Here is a 25,962-nt window from a genome sequence, read left to right on the forward strand (position 1 = left end):
AAACTGCCACTGCCAGTCCGCTCCGCAACTCTGCAAGTTCGCTTCGCACTCGCAGTCTTCACAAACAGGCGCACATCGCAGCATGTCTCGGTGATTGTAAAGGGCTAAGAAAAAGTACGTAAGTCAAATTAAAGTCTAAAGTGTTAACCATTTATGCATGTAAGAATTACCTAAGCTTTTTAATTTATTATTTCGTAACTTTAAATAAATTCTGTTTTGGTACCAATGAACCAGCATTGTTTTATATCAACATTTTGTATCATTACCTGATTTTATTGTTATTTAACTGAATAACTTGGAATTTCGTAAATTCTATATATTTTTTGATAATTTTATACCCCAACGCAATCGATGTTTTCTATTTCTTGATAATACCCAAGTATTCTTTTCTTCTGGATATTCTTCTTTCATGTCATTTGTAGACGTAGGTACTTTTAAAGAAAAAGAAATAAACGTATTCTCAGTTAACCCTTTAGGTGTGAGCTTTACTAACAGTAACATTATGCTCAGGGATAATAATTAGGTTTGCAAGTTCGATAATTAGAAAGGTCAATAGTTCAAATTCAAAATGATCGTTTATTTAAGTGTGCTAACATTCTAAAATTATCTGTGCTTTATTTTTTGACTATGAATTTTGAAATGTCATTAATTTGACGTATCTTTATTGTTTGTATTTTAATCTATGAATTTTATTTACTCATTAAATGGCGGTTCCTTCGATTTAATAATTTAAACATTGTAATTGTAATTGTTAATTGTAATTGTAACAAAAGTTTTATTTAGTTTTTGGCACAATTTTATTAAGGCCCTGTGAAATGGTTGAATAATTTCCTTGTAAAACTCGTTTGTTGCAGTTCATATACACAGCTAAATCAAATCTAATTTGATGAAAAATATTGTAATAATGAGGTTTTTATTCCTATTCCTGGTGATTTACACGACTAGTGTGGAATCAAGTGTTGATTACAATGCAGCGGATGCGAATGTTGTGATCGTAGACGCGGATAAGCCTTACGCTCCAAACTGGAAAGACTTGGATACTCGGCCTTTACCGGAATGGTACGACAAAGCAAAAATTGGTATATTTATGCATTGGGGAGTATACTCAGTGCCAGGTTTCGGATCAGAATGGTTCTGGAGCAACTGGAAATGTAAGTATCTGGTATTAGGTATTTAGATAATATATAAAATACACGAATCTATAATACCTATTAAGCGTAATCATTACTGACCAAAGTTTACAGGAAACTCACATTTAGTAGTTAGTAGAGTGTAGAGTGATTTGAGCTATTCTCTCAAATTAAAAATGAATGCCTAGTGCTTCTCGGTTTAAAAATAATAGTCTTTATTTCTTAAATTACTTTACTCCTTATTATTTTACATGAAATGAGCTTGAACCTTAATGTAGTTAAGGCCTTAGATGAAACACTCTTTCTTTGAATAGAATCCATATCAACTAATCATAATGTTTAAACAATTCAATAAATGAACAAATCTTTGTTTTAGCGGGAGACAACAAGTCAGTAGAGTTTATGAACAAGAACTACCCTCCTGGATTCACATATCAAGAGTTTGCACCAATGTTTACGGCTGAGTTCTTTGATCCAGATGCCTGGGCTGCATTGTTCTATAAAGCTGGAGCAAAGTATGTATGGAAACAAAATGTGCTATAAAATTGTCCTCCTGATATTGCATGCTGAATTATAACTCTGCTGGGATATGTTTTTATAGACTTAATATGTCTCGTGATCATGTTTGAAAAGGTTTTATTAAAAGCGTTATATAATTTTCATTACAATGTTAATTATATATTTTAGGTATGTTATCCTAACAAGCAAGCATCACGATGGGTTCACACTTTTCCCATCAAGGCGCTCCTTTAGTTGGAATGCCATGGAGGTTGGTCCAAAACGTGACTTAGTTGGAGAAATAGCACAAGCTGTTAGGAAGAATGAGATGAAATTTGGTGTATACCACTCACTATATGAGTGGTTCAATCCCATATACTTGGAGGACAAAAAGAATTTGTTCCTAACTAAGAACTATCCAATGACAAAGTTATGGCCAGATTTGAAGCAGATTGTCTATGATTATGAGCCGTCAGTGATCTGGTCAGATGGGGATTGGGAAGCTTTTGATGCTTATTGGAACTCTACTGACCTTCTGGCTTGGCTGTATAATGAGAGTCCGGTTAAAGATGAAATCGTTGTAAATGACAGATGGGGTATTGGTATTCCTTGTCACCATGGAGATTTTTATAACTGTGCAGATAGATATAATCCTGGTGAGTGTAGTGATTAATTTTAGTTTTAACTGAATTAACATTATTGACAGAGTTACCAGAGTGAGTCTTTACAAACTGTGTGTTGAAGCCAGTGAAACCAATAAAAAAAAAGAAAGTCACGTGCCCTCTTGACATCCGCATATACAAACTTTTTTAACCGTCTTCGTCGTGTTCCGTACGCTCCATCTGTTTATTATTGATTAATTTGTGACATTATTAAACAAATTGTGATATATGAGTTATTTCTAGGTAAATTACAGAATCATAAATGGGAGAATGCTTTCACACTGGACTCCAAGTCGTGGGGATACAGGAAGACTATGCAGCTAAATGAAATACTCTCCATTGAGCAGTTACTCAAACAGGTGGTGAGCACAGTCAGCTGTGGAGGTCAGTAGAAAAAAATATGTACAGCTTTTTTTTTAATATTCTGAATAGACTTGCGCTTGACTTTAATCATGCCTAGTGGAAAGCAATGATGAGGTCTAGGTTGGAGTCCACTTGACTAGAAAATGCCTATTCACTCTTGCCTTGCCTTGAATGTGCACAAATCATAAGTGATACATCACATTTTCTTCTTACTAGTATTTCCACTAAGAATTTTGCATGAACTTTCTGCAAAGTAATTTCTTTTAGTATTTTTATAAACAATTGAATGAAAGAATCTCTGTACCTATCTACACTTTAGTCGGAACCGCAAGATTGTTTTCTTTTAGTATTTTATTATTGCTTATTTATACAGACCTTTTTTTTAAGAAATTTTCATTAAAAACTCTCAGCCCGGAGTTAGGATGGTGGCAGCAACCTGCATTGGGCAACCAGCATTAGAGCAGCGTGATGGGTCTAAGCTCCATATCCCCTTTTCTATATGAAGGGTCAGGCTTAAAATAGGCTGATAACGATGAATTTGTTTGCACAAAATAAATGTAGTAGGTACAATTTAGTTATTGGTCGAAAAAATTGGGCCATTGACCGTAACTTTTTATCTCACAACTATAAACTTCTATTTGCTGATAGACGTAAATTGCCAATTTTGTTATTGAACAATACCTACGTCTGTACGTAATATAATTACTGTTATTTTAAAATGTGAGATGATGAGAAGCTAATCTTTAAAATCTTCTGATCTTTAAAACAAAGTAAAGTTGTAGAATTCGATAGAGTTGAGGTTTTTAGAGTTCAATAGTCATTGATGAAGTTATGAAAGAATTTTGAGTTATACCTAGTATTTAAATCACCATGCAGCCAGTGCTTAAACCAGAAATTTTGAAAATTCGTTGAAAATTCAATAATCTGTCGGTACTTTGTTAAGCAATTACCTACAGTGTCGTTGCTGCATCATCAGACGACTACTACCTGACAAAGAAGAACCGGCAAACATTATAGTGTTCATCGTATCATCAACATTAACAACCCATATTCGGCTCATTGTTGAGCACGAGTCTCCTCTGAGAATGAGAAGGGTTAGGTCTTAGTCCATCACGCTGGCCAAATGCGGATTGGTAGACTTCACACACGTAGAGAATTAAGAAAATTTTCAGGTATTCTCAGGTTTCCTCACGATGTTTTTCCTTCATCTTTTGAGACTGAGAGATCTAGTAATTAAATGGCAAATAACCTTTAACAAAAGAAAAAAAAATCTTGAAATGCATATGGTTTAGCTAGAATAAACCAGCATATCTTCCAAGTAAGTCTGCTTTCACTTTAGACATCGTTACTTATTATCAGGTGAGATCGCAGTCAAGGGCTAACTTATCGTTGAATAAACAAAAAAAAATACAAATCAAGTGATAACAAGTCAATAACATTTCAGTACAAAACAAATGATAACAAGCTACCGTTTTACAGTTTGATGGATAATGCAAACGTATTTTTGGAGTTTACTTCTTAAGAATTGATTTTTCATATATAGCCCCCGGTAAGAAAAAAATATGGCTAATAAAATTCGATGAACGAATGACAGCGTTACGTTTTTTGTGCGCAACCTATTCTGCGCACCTTTCACCGTTCAATTCTGCCGCCAACCATGTGCACATAGGCGGGCGCGCATGGCCTTCTGCTCCTCGGTTGCGCACATTTCGCGTTTCGCATACACCTATTTAGACAGTCGATCTGAAAGAGTAAACTCCATTCGTGCGTCGGAGCTGACACACGCTTTTTTTCCAGGCAACGCTCTCATAAACATAGGACCAACTAAAGAAGGTACAATCGCACCGATATTCCAAGAGCGACTACTGGCACTCGGTCGCTGGCTACTATATAACGGCGAAGCTATATACGGGTCATCGCCGTGGCTCCACCAAAACGACACATACAATTCGAACGTTTGGTACACGTGCACTAAGCAAGATTATGACGGCGACAGACCTACGTCACGGCCGAAGCACTCTGACGTCATAAATGCAGTGTACGCGATATTCCTTCACTGGCCAAGAGACAATATGCTGACGTTACGCGATATTGCGCCTTATCTACACACCGGCACTTACAAAGTGCAATTGCTCGGCAATGATGGAATCTTGAACGTAAGTTATCTAGGTTAAGTGGTATTGTAATGGCACTGTAACCTATTTGATATTTGTTTACAGATAAGTTTTTTAATCAAATATCTTGCAACTATACCTACACAATGCATGTGATTTGAATTAAGGCCAGATATTTTTCTTTGTATTTGTTATTGGTAGCAGTAAGTATGTGTTCATATTTAGATTAATCAGTTTTAATTATGAATTTTAGTCCCCTGGAAATTCAATAATACTGAAACGTTCTTGATTCATTCGAAAAGTAACAAAAAGTAATGTTAACAAGTAATCAACCAAAAGTAGTTTTTTGACTTTAATGACGTCTTAGTGTGTGTTAGCATAACTCGCTAATTAACATAATTAAGCATAATCAAATGCTTAATTATGCTTTTTATATTAAAACAGTTTTGTTTCGGGATTTTAGTTTTATTATAATCGATTAAAATATAAATAAAATTCATGCATATTTCCTACCTTACTTTTAAATTGGCTACGGTTACGATAATAATATTAATACTTTCATACTAATTAGCAATTAGTATGAAATTAAAATTAGTGAGCCGTGATAGCCCAGTGGATATGACCTCTGCTTCCGATTGCGGAGGGTGTAGGTTCGAATCTGGTCCGAGGCATAGCGGTGTCTCAAACGGTGAGGGAAAGTCATCGTAAGCATACCAGAGAATTTTCTTAATTCTCTGCGTTTGTAAAGTCTGCCAATCCGTATTGGGTCAGCGTGGTGGACTATTGGCCTAACCCCTCTAATTCTGAGAGGAGACTCGAGCTCGGCAGTGAGCCGAATGTGGGTTGATAACGAACGAATTAGTAATTGTATTTTTATTTATTTTTCAGTGGAAAATCTTCTCTGTCCTGGCCATCATCGACTTACCTGACAAAGCCACAGTAGAGTCAACTCACGCGTGGACATTAAAATTCACTCATAATTAATTAATGCCTATGCCAATACTTGTCTTGGCAAAAATTTCGAGTTGGAATATTTATGTAGGAGATAGCTAGGTATATTATAGGATAGATTTTGATACCGAATCGACCTGCCTATGGAGCGAACGACGTGGATCAATAGGGTAGTTGAGTCATAACAAAAATATAAACATTATTAATTTATATCAATACATAACATTAGTAGTAGTACATGGAATAAGGGTCCGAAATATAACCGATATCAATTATTATAAGGATTTCATGGGAAACTTAATTTAAAAATGTTGTATTTAAAAATTTTTTTCCAAACGTCAAAAACGGTATAGTCCATTTTGTGACGTCACGATGTTACTAAAAGAATAAACGTCAAACTAATTATTAACAAATAATTTTGTCATACATGTTTGGTTAAGGTTTAGTATTTACGTGACGTCATAAAACAGTTAAAATATAGGCCATCATGGTCGACAGCGTTTTGGTTCGTATTGACAAAAAATATTTAAAAATTGAAATTTTTATGTTTTCATGTCTCAAAAAAAAACTTTTTTGTTTTTTAATCGGTAGCACGTGACCAATTTCAGACACTTTTAAAAAGTGCTATCCTATTGCTTGACTATTACTATCGTTGATACATTGATTAATCGGTTGAAGAATAAATTCAGTTTGATCAACTTTGTCCATATGTTTTTAACCGACTTCAAAAAGGAGGAGGTTCTCAATTCGGTCGGTATTTTTTTTTTTTTTTTTTTTTTTTTTTTATGTATGTACACCGATTACTCGAAGACGCCTGGACCGATTTCAAAATTTTTTTTTTTGTTTGAAACGGTATAGTCCCCATTTGGTCCCATTGCCATCATGTCAAGATCTGATGATGGAATCCTGGAGAAATTGAGGGGAACTTTCGAAAGTTATATAGGTGTCTAGTGTGTTCGTACACTTTTCTATTTAGTACTTTTAAGCACTACAATTTCATGAAGGTTTGATATCGATCTGATGATGGAGCCATAAAACAGACGAGGGAACTCCTCGGCGATGTACAGCAGTTACCTTGTGTTTGGGCTTGATTAATTTGTATTAATGAGAACTTTCCACATAGATAGGTTGTGACTGTCATTTAGGGGTTTGGTGATGAAGACCAAGGACAATTAAGGGAACCCCTTAACGGTTTACGGTAGCTACCTTGTGCTTGGGCTTGATTAATTTGTATTGCTGAGATATTTGTACCAAGATGGGTTGTGACTGTCATTAGGGGTCTGATCTATTCGTTTAAGATGAAATTTTACACTAAAAATGGAAAAATAATAAAAATTTTAATAAAAAAAATACAACCGACTTCAAAACCTAAAAACGTACCCACTAAACTAAAAAGTGAAAAATAACATCATAATATGTTCTACCTGCTGATCAGTATGAAGGCGGTGCTTAGCCGGTGTTGTCTTAATGTAAGCCATTTCTGACCACATGAAACAACACTGTCTGCAAAATCTAAATCTATAAGATATTCTCACATGGCTTGAATTAATACATCACCGGCTTCGCACCGCCTTCATACTGATCAGCAGGTAGAACATATTATGATGTTATTTTTCACTTTTTAGTTTAGTGGGTACGTTTTTAGGTTTTGAAGTCGGTTGTATTTTTTTTATTAAAATTTTTATTATGTCAAACAATGAATAACGCAAATCATGTTAATATATAATTCTAAATGTTCAAAAGAGAATAGATGGCTTTATGCTCATGCGGCGCATTTTTATTTTGTATTTTTATAAAAAATTAGTTAACTTATCGAAAGTTGATACCTAAATGCAACTTAAACGGGTTTACCAAAGAAAATAAAAGATATTTAACATTGAACAAAATGTGTTTTTATTAAAGTACATAATATACACGTTTACAGACTCACAGGATTGTCTGAAATGTATTAATATATCATGTATGGCATTAATCTAACTTTTTTTTTTTTTTTTTTATTCTTTACAAGTTAGCCCTTGACTACAATCTCACCTGATGGTAAGTGATGATGCAGTCTAAGATGGAAGCGGGCTAACTTGTTAGGAGGAGGATGAAAATCCACACCCCTTTCGCTTTCTACACGGCATCGTACCGGAACGCTAAATCGCTTGGCGGTACGTCTTTGCCGGTAGGGTGGTAACTAGCCACGGCCGAAGCCTCCCACCAGCCAGACCTGGACAAATTAAGAAAATCTCAATCTGCCCAGCCGGGGATCGAACCCAGGACCTCCGTCTTGTATATCCACCGCGCATACCACTGCGCCACGGAGGCCGTCAAAACTTTCCACACATAAACACTTAGGTATACTATCAGCAAGCTTGTCAGTCTATACGCGCCCTAATGTTTTCTTTATTGCTTACACCACAATAATTTCACTATTTCAGAATTCTTACTGTAAAACAACTTAGAGCAAAAGAGTGCAATTAAGGGAATAAGCCTTCACATTACATTTGACTAAAAAAAAAAATGTGCGACAGTTATATTAATACGCCAAAATATAGTTAATAAATATTCAAATTTACCTGCAAAAATCATTTGACCTGCCAAATAAATATGCAGGTCGAAATATGCTAGCCACCTACGGTCCGATATACCCACATGCCTGAAGCGCTGCCGGCATGACGTCCAGTAAAACATATCCTTGTTGAGGCGCAATTATATTTGTCGTGTCGTGTCGTGAATCAAAACAGAATCGGTTTCATACATTTTGTATGCGACACATCATTAAGCCATTAAGACATCACAGCACAAGTGTAAACGTTGCCATACAAAATGTGTGATATCGATTCTGTTCTGATGCGTCACGACACGACACGTCAGACAAAAAATCCGCCTTTGGTCGCGATGTGCATGCCAGTTCCACTTGAAGCAAAAAACGCGATCAACACACTATCAGTTTTACCGAACTTCATGTGGGTAGGTATATCGGATCGTGGGTGTCCTCGCATTATACAATCCTTAAGTACCTACGTGTTTATTGCTTTTTTTACGATTTAGAATATTAAATAGAATCCAATTTTGGTTAAATTTAAATGGACCCGTAAATATAGGCGATAACAATAATTATTTACGACTTTACCTTGTATGATGACGCATACTTTATGATAGGTATATGTATAATAAGTAATCTCTACCTAAAGTCGTCAGCAAGTCATCGCAATTTACTAAACTGATATACAAAAATGACCGGCCTTTGACAACAGTCGAAACTGTCAGTGGGTAGGTCCAAGACACACGCTTTGAGATATCTCTTGAAGAGAAAAAAACAAAAAAGATCGATATTTTCGATTCCGCCGCTATTGGTCAACAATATATCTTTTTCTCTTCATGAGATGTATCATTTATGCATGCTATTGCTAGGCCTGCAGGTGTCTTAGATACCTATTTTTGTTATAAATATTGCCCACAAATCATTTTTTTATGGAACTTACGCATATGAAATTAGCATTTTACACAATTTGTATCTATTGTAGTTATCAAAATATAAAGCTTTTATACAATTTTTGGTACATCCATGACTTTGAAGCCTAAATTTAACAGCCAAGCACCAAATTTTGCGATATAATATATTATTCACAAAATAATATATTACATGATTATGTTATTTACAGTATGGATTGTTAAAAACTTGGTATGTATTTATCAGGCAGTCAGAATATTCGGTTGTTCACAAGAATCTAAAAATTTTGATTAAGTTTGATTATTTTTTCTACATCACTAGTTTTTTTTTTTGCAGCGATATAAAAATGATTTAAACTTTTTTTTGTACTCTTTATACTTTTTATCTTAACATTTTTATTCTCTCGCAAATCGGTACATTGTCAAGGATACCACCGAACGATATCTCCTCAATGACGCTAGAACAGTATTATATTCTGCATGAAATTATCTTTATCATTTAAAAAAAAATTATCAAGAATTTTTCATTTCTCTGAAAATTCGTCTTGAATATGCATCGTAACGACGCAAAGTTGTACCTATATGCTAGTTTTATAATGAAAATATTTTCTAAAAGAGCTTTTAGAAAATTTTCGATTATTATGTTTTCAAATTGTTTATAAATAAAATATTGATTTTCATATAGAACATATTCATCACATTTGTGAAAATCACAGTTTCTTAAATTAGATCAATCAAACAAACTAGGCAAGCAGGGGTTTTAATAATATTACGAATTATGGACTGACTGTATACAAAACGTTTGGTGATGTTTTTGATAAAATTATTATCTTCTCAATTATTCGGTTTACACATAATAGAGTGCAAATTAAAATTAAGAAATATTCATTTGGTTAGTTTTAATTATTAATAATTAAGCATAACTTCATCTTACACTAATATGGCTATAAGAATACTATGTTAGATAAAAATTATTTCAGTATTTGATATATAGCTTACTCAAAAATAATGCTCACTCTATAATTATTATAATGAAGAGAATGTTTCTTATAGTAGGTTTATATTATAATCTTTAAAGTTATATTCACTATTAACACGTTCGCTGCATCACTGATTTTTCAGTACTTTACCAATACAATACGAGGTTTTTTGACCTCGCACTAAAACTTGTTGTGGTGTGTTACGAGGTTAATTGACCTCGTACCGTACAATACGGGGTTTTTTGACCTCGCACTAAAACTGTGGTGTGGTACGAGATTAATTGACCTCGTACCGCAGTGAACGTGTTAACATTTCGTTGACATAACACATAACAAAATAAATTTACAAGTCCATAAAATAAAAAAAAATATATAATTTTGGAATGTTATTCAGTTCAGTTCAGCAAAGGTAGTGTCCAGACTTTGTTTAGGGTTCCAAATGTTTGATACAAATTATTTATTTAATATGTGTCCATTCTATGACATTAATATATAACAACTTAGACTTGAGCGTCTATGGCCCGCTTTATAAACATTACTCAACTCAAGAATATGTGCGAGTTGTGTGCAGTGTTAAATTCCTCACCAATCACCATATAAATAAACGTCACAGTTATGAGCTCAAGTTGCTTGAACTTTAAGTTCGTAGGGTAGGGGTAGGGTAGGGCTAGGGAAGAAGAGCATATAAATCAAAGCGAAGCTTGACCAGGTTCGCTATATTTATTTATTGAAACAGTTTTATAATTAAGAAAAAAGTAGATCAAGAAGGCAATATTTAGAATGATAATGGACACTTGCGACTTTGTGTTGAATTTGTTTTTTTATTAAATTTAGTTCTGAAAAACATACTATTTAAAAAAAAATTTTTTTTCCTTTTTATGTTCTGCTAATGTTTTTTCGCTTCCTCTTAATTTTCGTTAATTATATTACTTAAACATACAAAAACTCTACTGTTCTTTATTGTGTTATTATTATAATTATTATGAGGTATTAATATTATTAGGAAATTATCCAAAACTTGGCCTACATTTTGAATAGTACACTTTTCAATTACTTATTATTTTCTCTTGCAAGCTCATAATGTAATATCAATGCAATATATTATATTTCTATCAACAATCTCTATACATTCTCATAATTTTAACCGGTTTCCCTACATATTATGCGATATAAAAAATAAATAATGCATTTATTGTTTATTTCATGCAGTACATACCATTCTTATATAATAATAGTACAATAATAGTCTAAATGCGATTAATTTTAATTATTATAATTACAAAGGCATCTATTCATTTTTAAGTAAATAATTTTCAACTGTCACCTGTGTGCCTAGTGGGAGTTTTCAATATTTTCATACTGTTACTATCACGTTGACGTTTACGCAAATTTATATGGAATTAAAACAGTTGTGCAGTAGTGTCACTAGATGGTGCTGTTTCAATTCCTTAGAAATTCGCGTTTACGTTACGTGACAGTAACAGTATCATACTGCCACTAGGCCCTCTGAACACACGTATCTACACATTGCATGTGTAGTCTATGAAGCAAAAGACGTGACGTTGCACGAAAATCTAAGCACTCATTCGCACGAGAGCTTTTTTAACACGCGTTAAAAAAACGTTCAAATACAACAAATGCATTCCTAAGTTATGTTCACAACACGACGCTTTTGGTTGAAATAGTCCTTCATTTAACTTCCTACTATATTTGAACGCTTTTTTAACGTCCGTTAAAAAAACTCTAAAAAAAACGATGCGTCCAAACCTAGCGTTGGCGGGCGTAGCGTATAGTATGATAGTATGAACTTAAATGAAGGTCTATTTCCAACGCCCAAAATTGAAAATGCAACACTGCTCGAAAAAAGCGTTCTGTTTTGAAAACGCTGTCGTGTGAATATATACTTGGGAATGCATTTGTTGTATTTGAAACGCTTTTTTAACGTCCGTTAAAAAGCTCTCGTGCGAATGAGAGTTAGCAGATGACATCTGGAATTAAAGCTGGTAGTAATGCCAAATGCTAACAATCGTCAACAATGATTTACCTATATATAAGACGGAAATCGTTGATGTCTAGTTTCTCTATCTTGTTAGTTATTCATAAAAATTAAAAAGGTAACATTGCAAAATTGTAACCTTTTTTGAGTGTACCTGTCTTTTAAAAGTTTTGGACGACTATGCCCTTGTTTTACTTGAACGCACATGGTTTCCGTATTTCTTGTAACAACCTTAGAAAATGGATGTTTTGACATAGTAACCATTTATAAAACTACCAAAAAAGGTCTCTTTCAAGTTATTCCTATGTCACGTAATCCCTTTTTGATTAAGTGACATCACAAATCGCTTATTTCTATATATAAAAAAATATTATAACTATGAAACAGATTGCAGTCGGTCCCTCTGTCTCAACGCTTCTAACATGGGCATGATTGGTACTTGCTTGTTGAAGTAATCCTCAAGCAGCGACTCCGTGAGCATGGTCGCTAGGAACTGTTCGAGGGTTATTGACCAAACTCCTTCGTCTTGTTCGCTCTCCTTTGAAGGAGATCGTGGCGGCTTCTGTAGATCAACTTCGGTTGGGTTGCCGTTTGGATCCACCTGCAATGACCATCAATTGTTGTTTTTTATTTACTCGTTTACATACTATTAATATTAAACTATAGGTGGTGGGTTTGACCACAATCTGATAAGTGTTGCATTTCTTATTACCAAGTTTTGTCTTTGTCATTTTATTTAGAATAACAAAATGACAGAAGTAACAGATAGGTTTGTTTGGCTGAGTTTGTTGTGGGCTCTACTCGAACCAAGGTGCTTTGGAACCTTTAAATTTAAGTTTTATTTTAACTGGTAACTTTAATTTGAAGTTTTCTGACAATAACCACCATTAATTTATGACATAACTTGACATTTCAAAAGTGCTTATAAACTAAGCCTAATTGAAATAAATGAATTTTTGTTGATTATCCCACACCTATCAAAAAATTGCCCACCATCGCGAACAATTCGATTATTTTTTGCGCCATCTAGTATCATATTACTAAACTACACGAGAACTTTGATAGTCCCGCTATATAAAAGTGCGAGATGGTATGATACTCAATACGCTATAACCCGGCTATAGTCTGGCTAATGAAAGTAAAGACTGAAATCGCCGGCCAAATTTAAAAAAATCATTTAAACAAATTAAAAAAGCATGCGTTTTCATAATTTTTTTAAATTATTTTTTTGTTCATGAACCCTACTAATATTATAAACGCGAAAGTTTGTATGGATGTTTGGATGTATCTATGGATGTATGTTTGGATGTTTGTTACTCTTTAACGCCGCTACTACTTAAGCGATTTGGCTAAAATTTGGAATGGAAGTGGATTTTCACATTTTATCCCGAAAAAATCCATGGTTTCCCGAGATTTGCGAATAACTAAATTCCACGCGGACGAAGTCGCGGGCGTCCGCTAGTACATTACTACATTTAGATGAGCATTAAACTTAGTTATTTCAATATTTTCACTATAATTTGCAGAATTTACTGCGATTTTCTTTTAATTTGGCGGGTGATTTCAGTCTCTACTTTCATTAGCCAAACTCTATCTATGGCCAAAAATACTTTTTTTTTAAATCCAGACAAGAAAAACTACCCAAAGGTTTATGACCACTGACCTCAGGGGCAGGTTGCGCCGCCGCAGCCAAGAACAGGCTGTCCTGGGAGATCTCCCGGTCCAGGGCAGGCCTGTGGTTCAGCTCACCCAGCTGTAGGAGTAAAGTGCCTGAAAATAAAAAAACATACTTGTCAAATAAAGCAATATATTCTTTTTTTTAATAATCGATGAAAGTCAACAGCGTTATTAAAAATAAGTGTGTGAGTGTGCTAAGCGTTTAACTATTTAGTTTTTGAAATTCTGCAAGATGTAGCTTGAAAGTATTTTTTGAGAATCAGAACAAGCCACGGCCACATTTTGACTGGTCCTGGGTTCGATCCCCGGCTGGGCAGATTGAGATTTTCTTAATTTGTCCAGGTCTGGCTGGTGGGAGGCTTCGGCCGTGGCTAGTTACCACCCTACCGGCAAAGACGTACCGCCAAGCGATTTAGCGTTCCGGTACGATGCCGTGTAGAAACCAAAAGGGGTGTGGATTTTCATCCTCCTCCTAACAAGTTAGCCCGCTTCCATCTTAGACTGCATCATCACTTACCATCAGGTGTGATTGTTGTCAAGGGCTAACTTGTAAAGAATTAAAAAAAAATAAAGCCAATTTCTGAGTACTGCTTAATGTAGTTATATGTAACTTTAGTTGTTCTTTTTTCTTACTAGATTTTCCGTTTATGTGACTCTTGGAATTACGTCATATCAATTAATAAAAGTTTGTGACGTCACTAACACGCTTGACTATACGTCATACCATACTAATTGTTAACTAAAATTTATGTCAAACGCTTCATTTGTATGTGATTTTTTATAGTGACGTCATGAAAAAGTTGAAATAGACTGTCATGGCCGACAGTCGTTTTGGCTCTTATCGTCAAAAACCTATTTAAAAACTTAAATTTTCATGTAATCGTCTTATCTCGTCTCGTCTCAAAAAAATATGAAAATTTTTTTTTAGTCACTAGATTAAAAAAGTGTCAACTAGCCTGTTGAACTTACTCTGTCGCGTAAGATTGTGTGGACTCTCAGACCAACTATTGTATAGGATCTGCCTCGCTAGATGTTACTTTTTTGTCAAAGTATATGATCAATGATCTAATGCGATTATAAAAGCTGTTTCTATAGAATCGATGTTAAATAGTTGTAATCGTGTTCGTCGATTAAAGAGCTCCGTAAAGAACGTTTTTGTGTAGTTGAATGGTGTAAAAAACGGACACAAACTTCAAGTTTAGTATAAGATATATACCAAATCTAAGCTCGTTTTCCTCTGAAAATGACAGACAATTTTGTTTGTGACTATGAGTGCGATACAGGTCCTTCTATAATTGGTCTGAGAGGCTCTATACCTGCTCTGGCGACGGCCTCGTACAGCGGCGTGGAGTGCTGCGTGAGGTCGTGCAGCGCAGCCAGAAGCTGAAGGAAATGCGCGCGCGGGAGCGGCGGCGCGGCGCGGGGCGGGGGCGGGGTCCCCGGCGTGGAGGCGGCCGGCGACGGCAGCCCTGCCAATGCGCACGCTCGCACGCAGTCCGCCGGCTGCCACGACTCTGTAATAATGACGAATAACGGCATATTGAAGTAAAACTTCTTTACGCACTGGTCGACGCGAGTGAGTCATTCGATCGGTCAGCTCGTGTCACATGCCGAGATAGTAGTGTTTCGTGAGGTAGGTGGGGAATAGGAGACTGCTCGGACGGCTTAGCTCTTTCTTGTTGTGACGTGCGATGCGTCCACACCTTTTGTTGGATAATCCTTGGATTATTTTAGGATAGGCGGGGAGAATGACTTGACCACTCTAGTTATTCTTAGTCAGTCAGAAGGGGAGTGTTAACTAGTTTTAAAAGAAGTCTTTAACCCTATATCTTTCGGTCACAAGTCCGGGACTTCGCTCAAGGTTATTCTCTGCCTTTCGAGGCTTTATTGGTAAACCTAGTAGGTTCCCATTTAATAATCGTGTTTTGCTCTTTAAATGCGCTTCTAATGTCAACCCTTTTCCGAGTCACTCTTGATTTGAGGTGCAACTTTGACAAGCAACTTTCTAAAATTCATTTTGTCAGGCTCCAGTGGCTGGCATTTTGCTCTTAGACACAAATGTTAGACGACGAATAAAAAGCGCGTAAAGGGGAATGCCCAACCCCGGCCTATCCTAAGCATCTGGCAATTTACTTATGTCTGGCAAAATCTTGCTAATTTTTCTTTTATAATTAAATCATTACTTTATCAAAAAAAGTTTGCTACAACGTTTTACGACATTTTTTATTATTCTTTAATTTGTCCACAACGGGGACAAGTCAAGGTCGTTGACCATACAGCCTGAGTTTTACAATATTTTTTGAAGACTTATGATTGGTTTGTTTGTTCGTTTTCTTGTTTAAAAAATAATAAAAAAATTATACAACTTCAAATGTTACTTCACCGCTTTGGTACACCGGCGAACATTTTTTTCGTAGAAGAGTGATAAAAAATGCATGTATTTTTTTTATGAAACATACCTTTATTTAGTCAATTATTTATATATAATATTTATACATCATATTATCATGTCCATATACTTTTATAAGGGGGTATACCTGGTTTCCCTGGGCCAACGTTATACCGTTATATGGGTCGTTCCCCTTACAAATCTTGCGTAAATAACTCGTGCATACAACTTACCACACTGGCTGTAAGCGCTGTCGGTGGATTTGTCCATCTGTCCGTCCCCGCACACTTCACTGATGGACCGCTGCAGTATTGGCTCGGGAGTGGACGGGTTTTCTATACTGAAATAAGATAAAATGTTTATATTGCGCACAGCTATGCTAGCATTGATATAGTGTCAATTGTAAATCAGTTTTACGCCAGTAAACTAAGAAGTAATTCGGCTATTGTATGTATCTTTTTGCCTATTACGTTTATTCGAATTTAAATTTATGTTTATAGAATGCAAAAAGTTGCCATCGAAAAGAACCATATCACAGCACTGTAAGTTTATAGAATGCAGAGCAGTATATACGTACTAGGTATATTATGCTATATATATAGGTATATTATGAATTAGTACACTCTTTAACGTATCCACACTGGCAAATTGGTATCCACGCACGCACACTCACAAAATGGTATCCACGCACGCACACTCACAAAATGGTATCCACGCACGCACACTCGCAAAATGGTATCCACGCCCACACACTCGCAAAATGGTATCCACGCCCGCACACTTGCACAATGGTATCCACGCCCGCACACTCGCAAAATGGTATCCACGCACATTCACTCGCCAAATGGTATCCACGCACGCACACACGCAAAATAATATCCACGCACGCACACTCGCAAAACGGCGCACGGACGCTGCGTGCGTGCGTGCGCCGTTACACACGCTAGACAAGCTCAACTAAACAAATCAAGTCACCTATCAAAGAAGCAGATGGCGTCAGTGGCCAGCTCCTCGCCGGTGTCGGTGAAGTGCGTGGGGCGCAGCTCCAGCGGCGACAGCAGCGGCGGCGCGTGCGCGCAGTACAGCGCCCGCAGCCGGCGCTGCGCGTCCGCGCGCGTGCTCAGCCCCACCGCCACACTCAGCCCGCGCGCGCTCACCAGACCGTCGTCGTCGTGGTCCATCAACTGCAGGCAACAACATCAACCTATTAGAATGGTCCACTATAGGACCTAAAGTTCATAACCTAAAGTGATATTCATTAGTTTTTGTCTCATCAAAAATATGGCTCAAACAAAAGCACCAAACCATGCTCGGAAGCAATCCGTTTCTACGAGAAAGTAAGTACCTAAATAAAGTATACAAAACATAATTTACATCCAGTTTTCCAACTCGACTTTGCATTCGGACATTTGAATGTTTTAGCATTACCTACTTAAAATATCTAAGTTGCCATCTCGCCTCTTACAGTCTAAGCGCCCAGCAGGCGAATTCACTATCTTTGACGTTTGCTAGTTGACATATACGTAATTGAGATTCTATATAAAAATGTCATCCGGTGCTTACTGGTGGATATCACACAGTAGGTAAAGGACTTTTTGTCAATTGATTTGATGTTCATTTTTATTGATTGATCATAAAGACCAAAATAATGAATAAGTCAGCTGAACATATTTTATTAAATTAAATTGATAACGCAAGTTTAAAACGTTTATTCTTTAGTTTAGCATACTAAGCACAGACAGCAAAAATCGTTGTGATGCCTCTAATCATGGTTTATTTTATTATATTTCTGGAGTAGCTATAAAATTTACGACTCTGAGATTTTACTTTTATCTTTACTGTGCTGATGTTACTTAACGGCCGTTTTCAATAACCTACCCAAGATTACGGATAGATAGCTACCCTCGATTATCAGTAACAGTCAAACTATCTTTACATAGTCAAACTATCTGTCAGTAGGTTATTAAAAAGCAGATAAGAACAGAAAGATAGAACTTCTTAACTTTAGTAAGCGAAATGGCGGAGAGATGGGTTATTGAAAACGGCCGTAAGTTGACACGTACTACATTCAAAGACAATACTTTAATACCGATAATAGAATGCCAAGAAATACTACTTCAATACGCTTCAGTACAATCATATCTGGTGGCAAGCAGTGGCAAGTTTGCTTGCCTAAAAGATGCTTATTGTGTATTTTACACCCTTGCCAGGTTTTATTGCTCTTTGTGCTGACCTCGGAGTCAAAAGGAAGTTTTAGATAAACGCCTTACCAAACAGCATAAATTACTTCTAGAGTTGGTAAAGCAAATAATACCTTAAACATCCTAGTAGTGATGGCGTCAGCGCAGTCCCCCTTGGCCCAAGGCGACAGCGCCGAGAACAGAGTCTTGAACTGCCCGTAGTCAAGTCGGTAGGCCTCGTACGGTGCCTCCAGGCGTTCGCACGGAACGCGCTTGGCCCAGAACAGCTCCTCGCGAATTATGCTTAGCAGCTCCTATAAACATTAATATAATAGTAAATATAGATTTATTATCGAACATTATTAGTCAACGAGGCCAAAAATAATAGAACAAAATAAAAAGATTGATGGATTTCCACAACTATTTTCTGTTCACAGTTCTACAGGAGAGGTTTAATTTACATTTGGTGTAACTCCTGCGTTTGTTGTTGCCGTTGGGAAGGATACTGTTTAGACCTAACTGCCGCCAAGCGCGAGTTTTTTGTAACGAATGAACCTCATACCAAGTGCTTAAAGTGATGTGTTTTGGAGTCAAAAACTGTTGTTTGCTGGGGAAAAGGACTTGGCTGATACAATAGTTTTCAAGTTATTCAAGAAAATTGACCAATTATCACCCTCTCCGATACTACTGTACCTAGAGTTTTTAATATGAAATGCAGTTAATCAAGGAATGTGGTATGTGACAGGGCAATGTGCCGGGTCAGCAAATTAAGAGTGTGCTGTCTATGAGCCTCAGGCTTAGTAATGGCTAGGCATAACTAAGCCTGAGAGAATCTTGAAGTATACAAAAAAGGGTTTGTTTCAAAATTCTCTAAGTACGCCATCTACAGATCCTTTAAAATAACAAACAATGTTTCACTATGCCTGTAGATGGCAGCACGCATTGCACGGTTTACACTTTTCACGGTTTACATTTTTCGTAACACCACCAATTTATTCCTCAAATTAAGTGTTCGTAAAGATGTTTTACTTCAAGAAATACTTGGTATAACAATGTCACCTGGAGCTCGTTGGCGTCCAGCAGTTTATCCTGCAGCAGCGCTCGCAGCGTGTTCTTCTCCAAGCTGTCCTCCAGCTGGCGCACCACGCGCAGCCGGTGCTTGAGGCGCAGGTGCTCGATGCACTCGCTGCTGACCGCCGCACCGTACGACCGGTACGACTGGTACACTAGCTCTTGGATTTTTATCGTCTGAAATAGAAAAGTAGCATACAGTTGTGGGTGTTTTCTAGTGATTAAATTATGTTAGATTAGTTTTTCACTAACCCAGAATGAATTTTTCAGGGATAAAAAGCCACACAAAAGAATGTCACACAAACACGATTCGAAATTCTCGCGTTTTTTTATCTTCGTTTGCCTTCGTTTGTTTTAGCAAAAAGCATGCCACCACAAGCATCAGGCCTGTCAAAATTAATTTAAAAAGTTGCTTGTTATATTTAACTTTATTCTTGTTGTTTCTTCATTAAAATACCGTTTGTTACACAAAACCGTGTATATACCGCGTAGCTGTGAGTTTTCTCGAAGCTTGCTGTATCAGACGCCATTCGGCAAAGTTGTCCTCGCGTCACCGGAGTACTATGTAATACGAGAGGTTATATGCTACGTACGCACACAATCCTACAAGCATTTCTCGCGGTGTTACGCAACATACTGCATATGCACCCTACATATGCAATCCACAATGATCCCAGGTAAATCGCATTCCAAGATTTAGATTTCTTGATGCAGTAATCCAAGCTGAAGCTTAGCGCTGTTTTCAGATCGGGCAAAACCCTGGGGCCCATAGCAGGGTTGCAAGGATCTTCTAACCCCGGCAAAGTTATCCTCGCATCACCTGAGCTTTATAAGACGAAATGTTACATGGTACGTACAAACATAAACTCAATCCTACATGAGTTACTCACGCCGTATCGCCCTACATATGCTATATCTACAAGGATTCCAGGTAAATCTAATTCCAAGATTATATATTGGTCCCGACATCCGGTAGCAGGGTTACAAGGATCCCTACACCTTGTAACACTACTATGGATCCCAGGGTCCTGCCCGTCCTCCGCGCAGTTGAGCAGCAGCTCGTGGTGTACGTACCCGGGCCGCAGTCCGGGGCTCGGTGCACAGAGCCATCGCCTCGTCGTTGTAGATGCCGGCGAGGTAGTCGTTGAGCACCTGCATCGCCTGCCCGTCCTCCGCGCAGTTGAGCAGCAGCTCGCGGTGTACGTACCCGGGCCGCAGTCCGGGGCTCGGTGCACAGAGCCATCGCCTCGTCGTTGTAGATGCCGGCGAGGTAGTCGTTGAGCACCTGCATCGCCTGCCCGTCCTCCGCGCAGTTGAGCAGCAGCTCGCGGTTTATGTCCAGGATTGTCAGCGTAACCTAGTTGACATTTCAATGTACATATTTCCATAAACGGGGCATACATTAATTAATCGAGGTATTTTTGACGACTTTCTGATCCCTCCCCTATCTGGTCACAAATATATACTAATATTATAAAGCGAAGAGTTTGTTTGATTGAACGCGCTAATCACAGGAACTACTGGTCCGATTTGGAAAAATTCCTTTTGTGTTAGATAGCCCATTTATCGAGGAAAGCTATAAGCTATATATTATCCCCGTATTCCTAAGGGGACCACGCGGATAAAACCGCGCGGCGTCATATTTTGTAACTTCAACAACTTGGAGACTTTTCTTTTTGAAGACTTTCATTTAAGTTTCTTTTTTTACAATCATTATTTTTTAGAGAGAGAAAAGTTACGAACGTTCAGCTCAACCCACTCCCCGAAAAGCTCACGATCTAATAACGGTATCTCCAAATCTTCATCAATATGAAGTTGGAATAAGTTAACTTTCCAAGCCAAGCCTTTAACTGGGTGATATTGAACTTAAAGCACAGAATTATTTATTAATTTACCTGAAATATGACCTTCGCGCCATCATAAAAGAAACAGTCCATAACGTTCACAGCACACTCGTAAGGCATCACACAGATGAAGAGGGTCAGGAACCAAGACAAGGAGATCATCTTCATCATGCCCAGTTCGTCCAACTTGGCATGCAGTTCTGGCAGATGAACTTTTGTGAGCTCATCTAACACTCCCTGATCTACCTATGGATTAGAAAATGATGGTAATTTCAAACCAAAGTAGCTTTTTTACCTAAGTTACACAACAGCAGTTTCAATAGCTAAAAAGCTTTATTTTTAATTATTGAACCAACATATTTTTCCTATGTTTTTAAGGCCAAGTTACACAAGAATGGTTTCTAGAAAGGTTAGAAGACACCTAAAAGGATTTTTGAATTGTGAACTCAAAATGAATTGACCTTGAATAAAGTTTAAATTAGAAATGTCTCAATTGGCTGGATTATAATATCATAGTTTGTCTGCTTTTCGAAGTCAATTTGGACTTAGCGGTTCGCTGTAGAAACAAGAGTAGACGGTAGCCGGTTCGCTACGCTACTATTCATACATACTCTTGGTATTGTTACAGAGGACCATATTACTAAGGATATAGGGTCCACAAACGCTCAGCAATATCGAGTTGTTTACGATCTGCTTATAACACAACTCATACAATACAATACAATAGTGAACACTACAATAGTGCTTAGGCATTTAGCATGAACGTTTTTTCCTTTCCTTTTATAAATATAGTTTCGATTCATGGAATTCCACGTATTCCAATGTTTGTAGACGTTTCGCGATTTATCCAGGATGACGTTTCTGATAAATTACGCGGATTTCGCGCCGATGGGGGGGCAGTTTACATTTGTAACGAAATGAAGTAACATCTTAGTGATACCAGCGATTCAAGTGAAGATCAGCGATTTCGGATACGATTTTGGCCTTCCTTTGGAAATGTGTATTTGATACTCGGATTAAGGAGTGGAATACAGTCTCATATGAGTCATCAGGTGTCTCGTTCCAACTCGAACCCTAGTTCGTAACAGTATATTATCATCACATCCACAGCAGAACAGACTTTCTAGAAGAGATAGATTATACTTGAATTTACTAGCACAATAACACAGTATAAAAAATCTTACCAAAGCGCCAACAACCCTGGTGTTATAATAATCCGGGAGCAATGTTTCACAGATAGTCGCCAACAACCAAAAGGCCTGTTCCTCTGGACAGTATATTAGTAGGACGGAAGCGACTATGTTCATCGCTTGACAGTAGCCGATTGTGGGATTCTTCAGGGCGTACGCGCAAAGTGTTCGGCGCAACGCTGATATGCCTGCAAAAGAAGAAAAATTCATAATCAATATATATAAATACAATTGTCTGTCTGTAATTTCAAGATAACTGCGTTTTCTCAAGTGCTTATAGTTATTTACACAATACTAAAACACATTCAGGCATTTTTTTTAAATTTGCCTGTCTGTCTGTCTGTTTTCTCGGGGTAATCTCTAGAACAGCTGAACAGATTCAAACGAGACTTTCACTAGTAGAAAGAGAAGCTTATTGAGCAGCATAATAGGCTATTATGGTTATTAATGACACCGTAAAAAACATTGTTCACGCTAACGTACTTTTAGGCATTCGCTAGTAACCAATTAATTATTTTCCTTTTCTCTGAGATTACAGCTGTTTGGAAAGACCTTAGTGGGAACTTGGTTTAAAAATTTTCATGTGTAAAGAAAATATTTTACATTAATTTTTAATTTAAGTACTTTGCTGCTTTACAAACATTATTAGAAATAGTAAAATAATTCAGTTAGTAAATTCTTTTTTTTAGTGATTGTCTTTGGAGATGATATCGTAATAACTCATCATCATCATCAGCCAATGGAGGTCCACAGCTGGACATAGACATCCAAATATCTTGAATCATCCAAATGTCTTGATTCAACACCATCCAAGCGGCGCTATACTTAATAGGGATGATGACAGTTTTTTAAATTGTATATAAATTGAGAGTATACTAATAGTAAAGCAATTTTGTAATAGGAACAGGGTATCTGCGATCATTACTTTCGGAGCTACAGGGATTTAAAGGGTCAGATTTGCGGCGCTGCCGCGGATCCCTGAAAAACGTCCCATACAAAATGGCTCGAACTAATGACGTCGTAGGCAATGTAATGATCGTTAGATTTATATGTGCGTTCAAACAAAATTACTAATATCTTTGTTATTTGTGCGTTTATGTTTATAGTTCAAATATTAAAAAATGTCACATTTAATGTAAGGAAGCAAAAACTGCATGAATTTTCATCTAATTACGATAAAATATTTTTAATAGATTTTGACATTTTATAATCTCATTTATTTTTCAAATATCCAGACAATCTTTGCTTTTTATGTATAAATTAGTTAACATTGACCCTGTTTACCCGAATGTATCATAAAAATCAATATATTCAAACCTAGTCATCATCCCCATTGATGGAAAATTCGATAAAATAACAATTCATATTAACTATTTAAAATTTTCATGTTGCAGAGATATAGTCTATATAAAAATCCACATACCAACATCATTTTGAAAAGCGGGGTGTTCGGGGAGTGATCGATGGAGATCTCTCTCGATTTCATCGTTGGCCTGGTTCTTAGATGACAACGCGTCGTTCACAAGTTTCTCGTATAAGCCTTTATTTTGAGCCTTCTGTAGTATGGACCCCGAGAACACCCCCCAAAGCTCGCCTCTGAGACATTCGGGGATGCCGTTGACTACAAGTTCACTGCCTTCAGTCGTTCTATACATGCTCACACCGCGGCCTACTTCGGCCATGTGATCTTCCCATTGTTTTTCCTATAAATTAAATATAACTTAGCTGTATTATTTATGCAAAACAACGAGTTTTTTTTACACCATTTCTATCAGAGACTTGATCAATAACTATGGGCGTCGTATGACTTAGAGACATTAAGCGATGGAGCGAGCTATGCTCGGAGAATATCTGCGTGATCGAATCAGAAATGAGATCTACAGAAGAATCCAAGTCGCTGGCATAGCTCAACGATCGTGAATCTGAATTAGCAATGGGCTGGGCACATAGTTCGAACAGCCGATGGACGTTGGGATCCCAAGGTGCTGGAAAGGCAACCCCGCATTGAAAAGCGCAGTGATGTTCGACTCCCCCACTAGACGGACCAACGACATCAAACGGAATACACGGAGCCGTGTTTGAAAGTCTTTAGATGATGATGAAATGATTAGATTTTTGGATTCCCAAGATAATCATCTTGTATTCCAGAATAGCTAAACTGATTTAGATGATTTACTCAACACATTGATCACATGATCACATTTAAAAGATATGACAATGCTAATGTTAATGATGTTAATAAAAGAAAGAAAAAAATAAAGAAAAAAAACTTTATTATTAGACACTAGGACAATATTCTGTGATATGTGGCATAACCTAGAAAAAGGTCACAGCTTTGCAAATTGCTATATACTCTGTCAAAGCAAAGAGCATACAGCGCTAATTTTCAACATTACAATGTAGCTCACCTTCTTCTGTTGTATCTGCCGGATGGATGCCGTTTGGTGAGTTTTGAACAATGTCATCAATGGCGGCTGGGGAGTCCACTCCCCCTCCTCGGGCCGGTTCACTGCCCTCGTCGACTTCTCCCTGTACACATCACTGTCGTTCAAGAAAACTATTAGAACAGGCTTTAAAGACAACAATATTCCCACAAATGTTAGTAGTCACTCCGATGAAAGTTAACTGAAGTCCATTAGTCGAAGGCGGGCTAAGATGGAGACATGCTACTGAAATTAATAAAAGGCAAAAATTAAACTATTATTAATGTGATCAAATAATTAGCTAATCATGCAGATTGTATATCAAAATAATCATGCAAGTATACTTAGAGGCCAGCTCGTACATTTTCATTTAATAGGAGTCAGGAAATTTTAAATCAAGTATATACGTAAACAGAATCCAACGCACGTGAAAAGATTTTAATAAGTAAAATAACCAATGGTAGATGAAGAGATAGAAGATATAAGAATAGAAAAATAAACAAAATATACATATTTAAAGATTAAAGATAGCATAATATAACATTACTCGTATTTCGTAATACGAGTAATACATGTGATTAAATTTCCGATTTCAGCATTTAGTTAGAAACAGAACAGCGTTTAAGAAGGTTGAGGAAAATGATCTTATTTAATTTTAAATCCATCCATGCTATACTCATGATTTTGCTTGTGAACTTTAGAATCCTTCGCAACTTTTTAAATGGAATCTTTTAGTAAATATCCTTGCATTACGAATATCTATTTCGTGCTTACCATTTATTCAAAATGAAATAGATATGCTATAAATGTGCTAGAGAGATGTGTTAGAGAACTTATAAAATATATTCATAAATATTTGTTTCGAATATAATGTTCATAATATATCAGACGTTTCAGACAAATACGATAAAGGCCCAGGCAAGTACAGTATTTTTTCCCCATACCAAAAATAAATACATTAGTATACTTTTTGCATAAAAGAAAGCTAAAGAAGTTTTCACTTTAAAAAAAAGTATTAGACTACACAACTGAAGTAAAACTTCTTTCACTCTCCCT

The 25,962-nt window shown here is 36.7% G+C and overlaps 2 protein-coding genes across 3 annotated transcripts in view; one reads left to right on the plus strand and one right to left on the minus strand.

The window, feature by feature from the left end:
- On the plus strand, positions 1 to 7,604 carry LOC112052273 (tissue alpha-L-fucosidase). Of its 2 annotated transcripts, XM_024091285.2 has the most exons (7): positions 1 to 114; positions 855 to 1,151; positions 1,507 to 1,645; positions 1,818 to 2,284; positions 2,534 to 2,674; positions 4,451 to 4,809; positions 5,656 to 7,604. In XM_024091285.2, exons 2-7 carry the CDS (start codon positions 887 to 889, stop codon positions 5,749 to 5,751), a joined length of 1,467 nt encoding a protein of 488 aa, XP_023947053.1. In that variant the 5' UTR covers positions 1 to 114; positions 855 to 886; the 3' UTR covers positions 5,752 to 7,604. The 2 variants fall into 2 exon arrangements, with proteins under 2 accessions (XP_023947053.1, XP_052737510.1); XM_052881550.1 differs by lacking the exon at positions 1 to 114 and having other exon boundaries at positions 749 to 1,151.
- Positions 7,588 to 25,962, minus strand: part of LOC112052272 (TBC1 domain family member 9) — a 27,104-nt gene continuing 8,729 nt past the window's right edge. Inside the window, exons 8-19 of the mRNA XM_024091282.2 lie at positions 24,892 to 25,024; positions 23,907 to 24,186; positions 22,478 to 22,671; positions 21,345 to 21,539; positions 20,657 to 20,806; positions 19,438 to 19,626; positions 18,513 to 18,692; positions 17,174 to 17,382; positions 16,432 to 16,538; positions 15,126 to 15,323; positions 13,796 to 13,902; positions 7,588 to 12,733 (exon numbers count right to left, since the gene is read on the minus strand). Of these exons, the coding sequence (XP_023947050.1) occupies positions 12,509 to 12,733; positions 13,796 to 13,902; positions 15,126 to 15,323; positions 16,432 to 16,538; positions 17,174 to 17,382; positions 18,513 to 18,692; positions 19,438 to 19,626; positions 20,657 to 20,806; positions 21,345 to 21,539; positions 22,478 to 22,671; positions 23,907 to 24,186; positions 24,892 to 25,024 (2,167 nt within the window). The 3' untranslated portion in view covers positions 7,588 to 12,508. The remainder of the gene's footprint in view (positions 12,734 to 13,795; positions 13,903 to 15,125; positions 15,324 to 16,431; positions 16,539 to 17,173; positions 17,383 to 18,512; positions 18,693 to 19,437; positions 19,627 to 20,656; positions 20,807 to 21,344; positions 21,540 to 22,477; positions 22,672 to 23,906; positions 24,187 to 24,891; positions 25,025 to 25,962) is intronic.

The sequence above is a fragment of the Bicyclus anynana genome, chromosome 5 (assembly GCF_947172395.1).
Source record: "Bicyclus anynana chromosome 5, ilBicAnyn1.1, whole genome shotgun sequence".
Classification (NCBI taxonomy): Eukaryota; Metazoa; Arthropoda; class Insecta; order Lepidoptera; family Nymphalidae; genus Bicyclus; species Bicyclus anynana.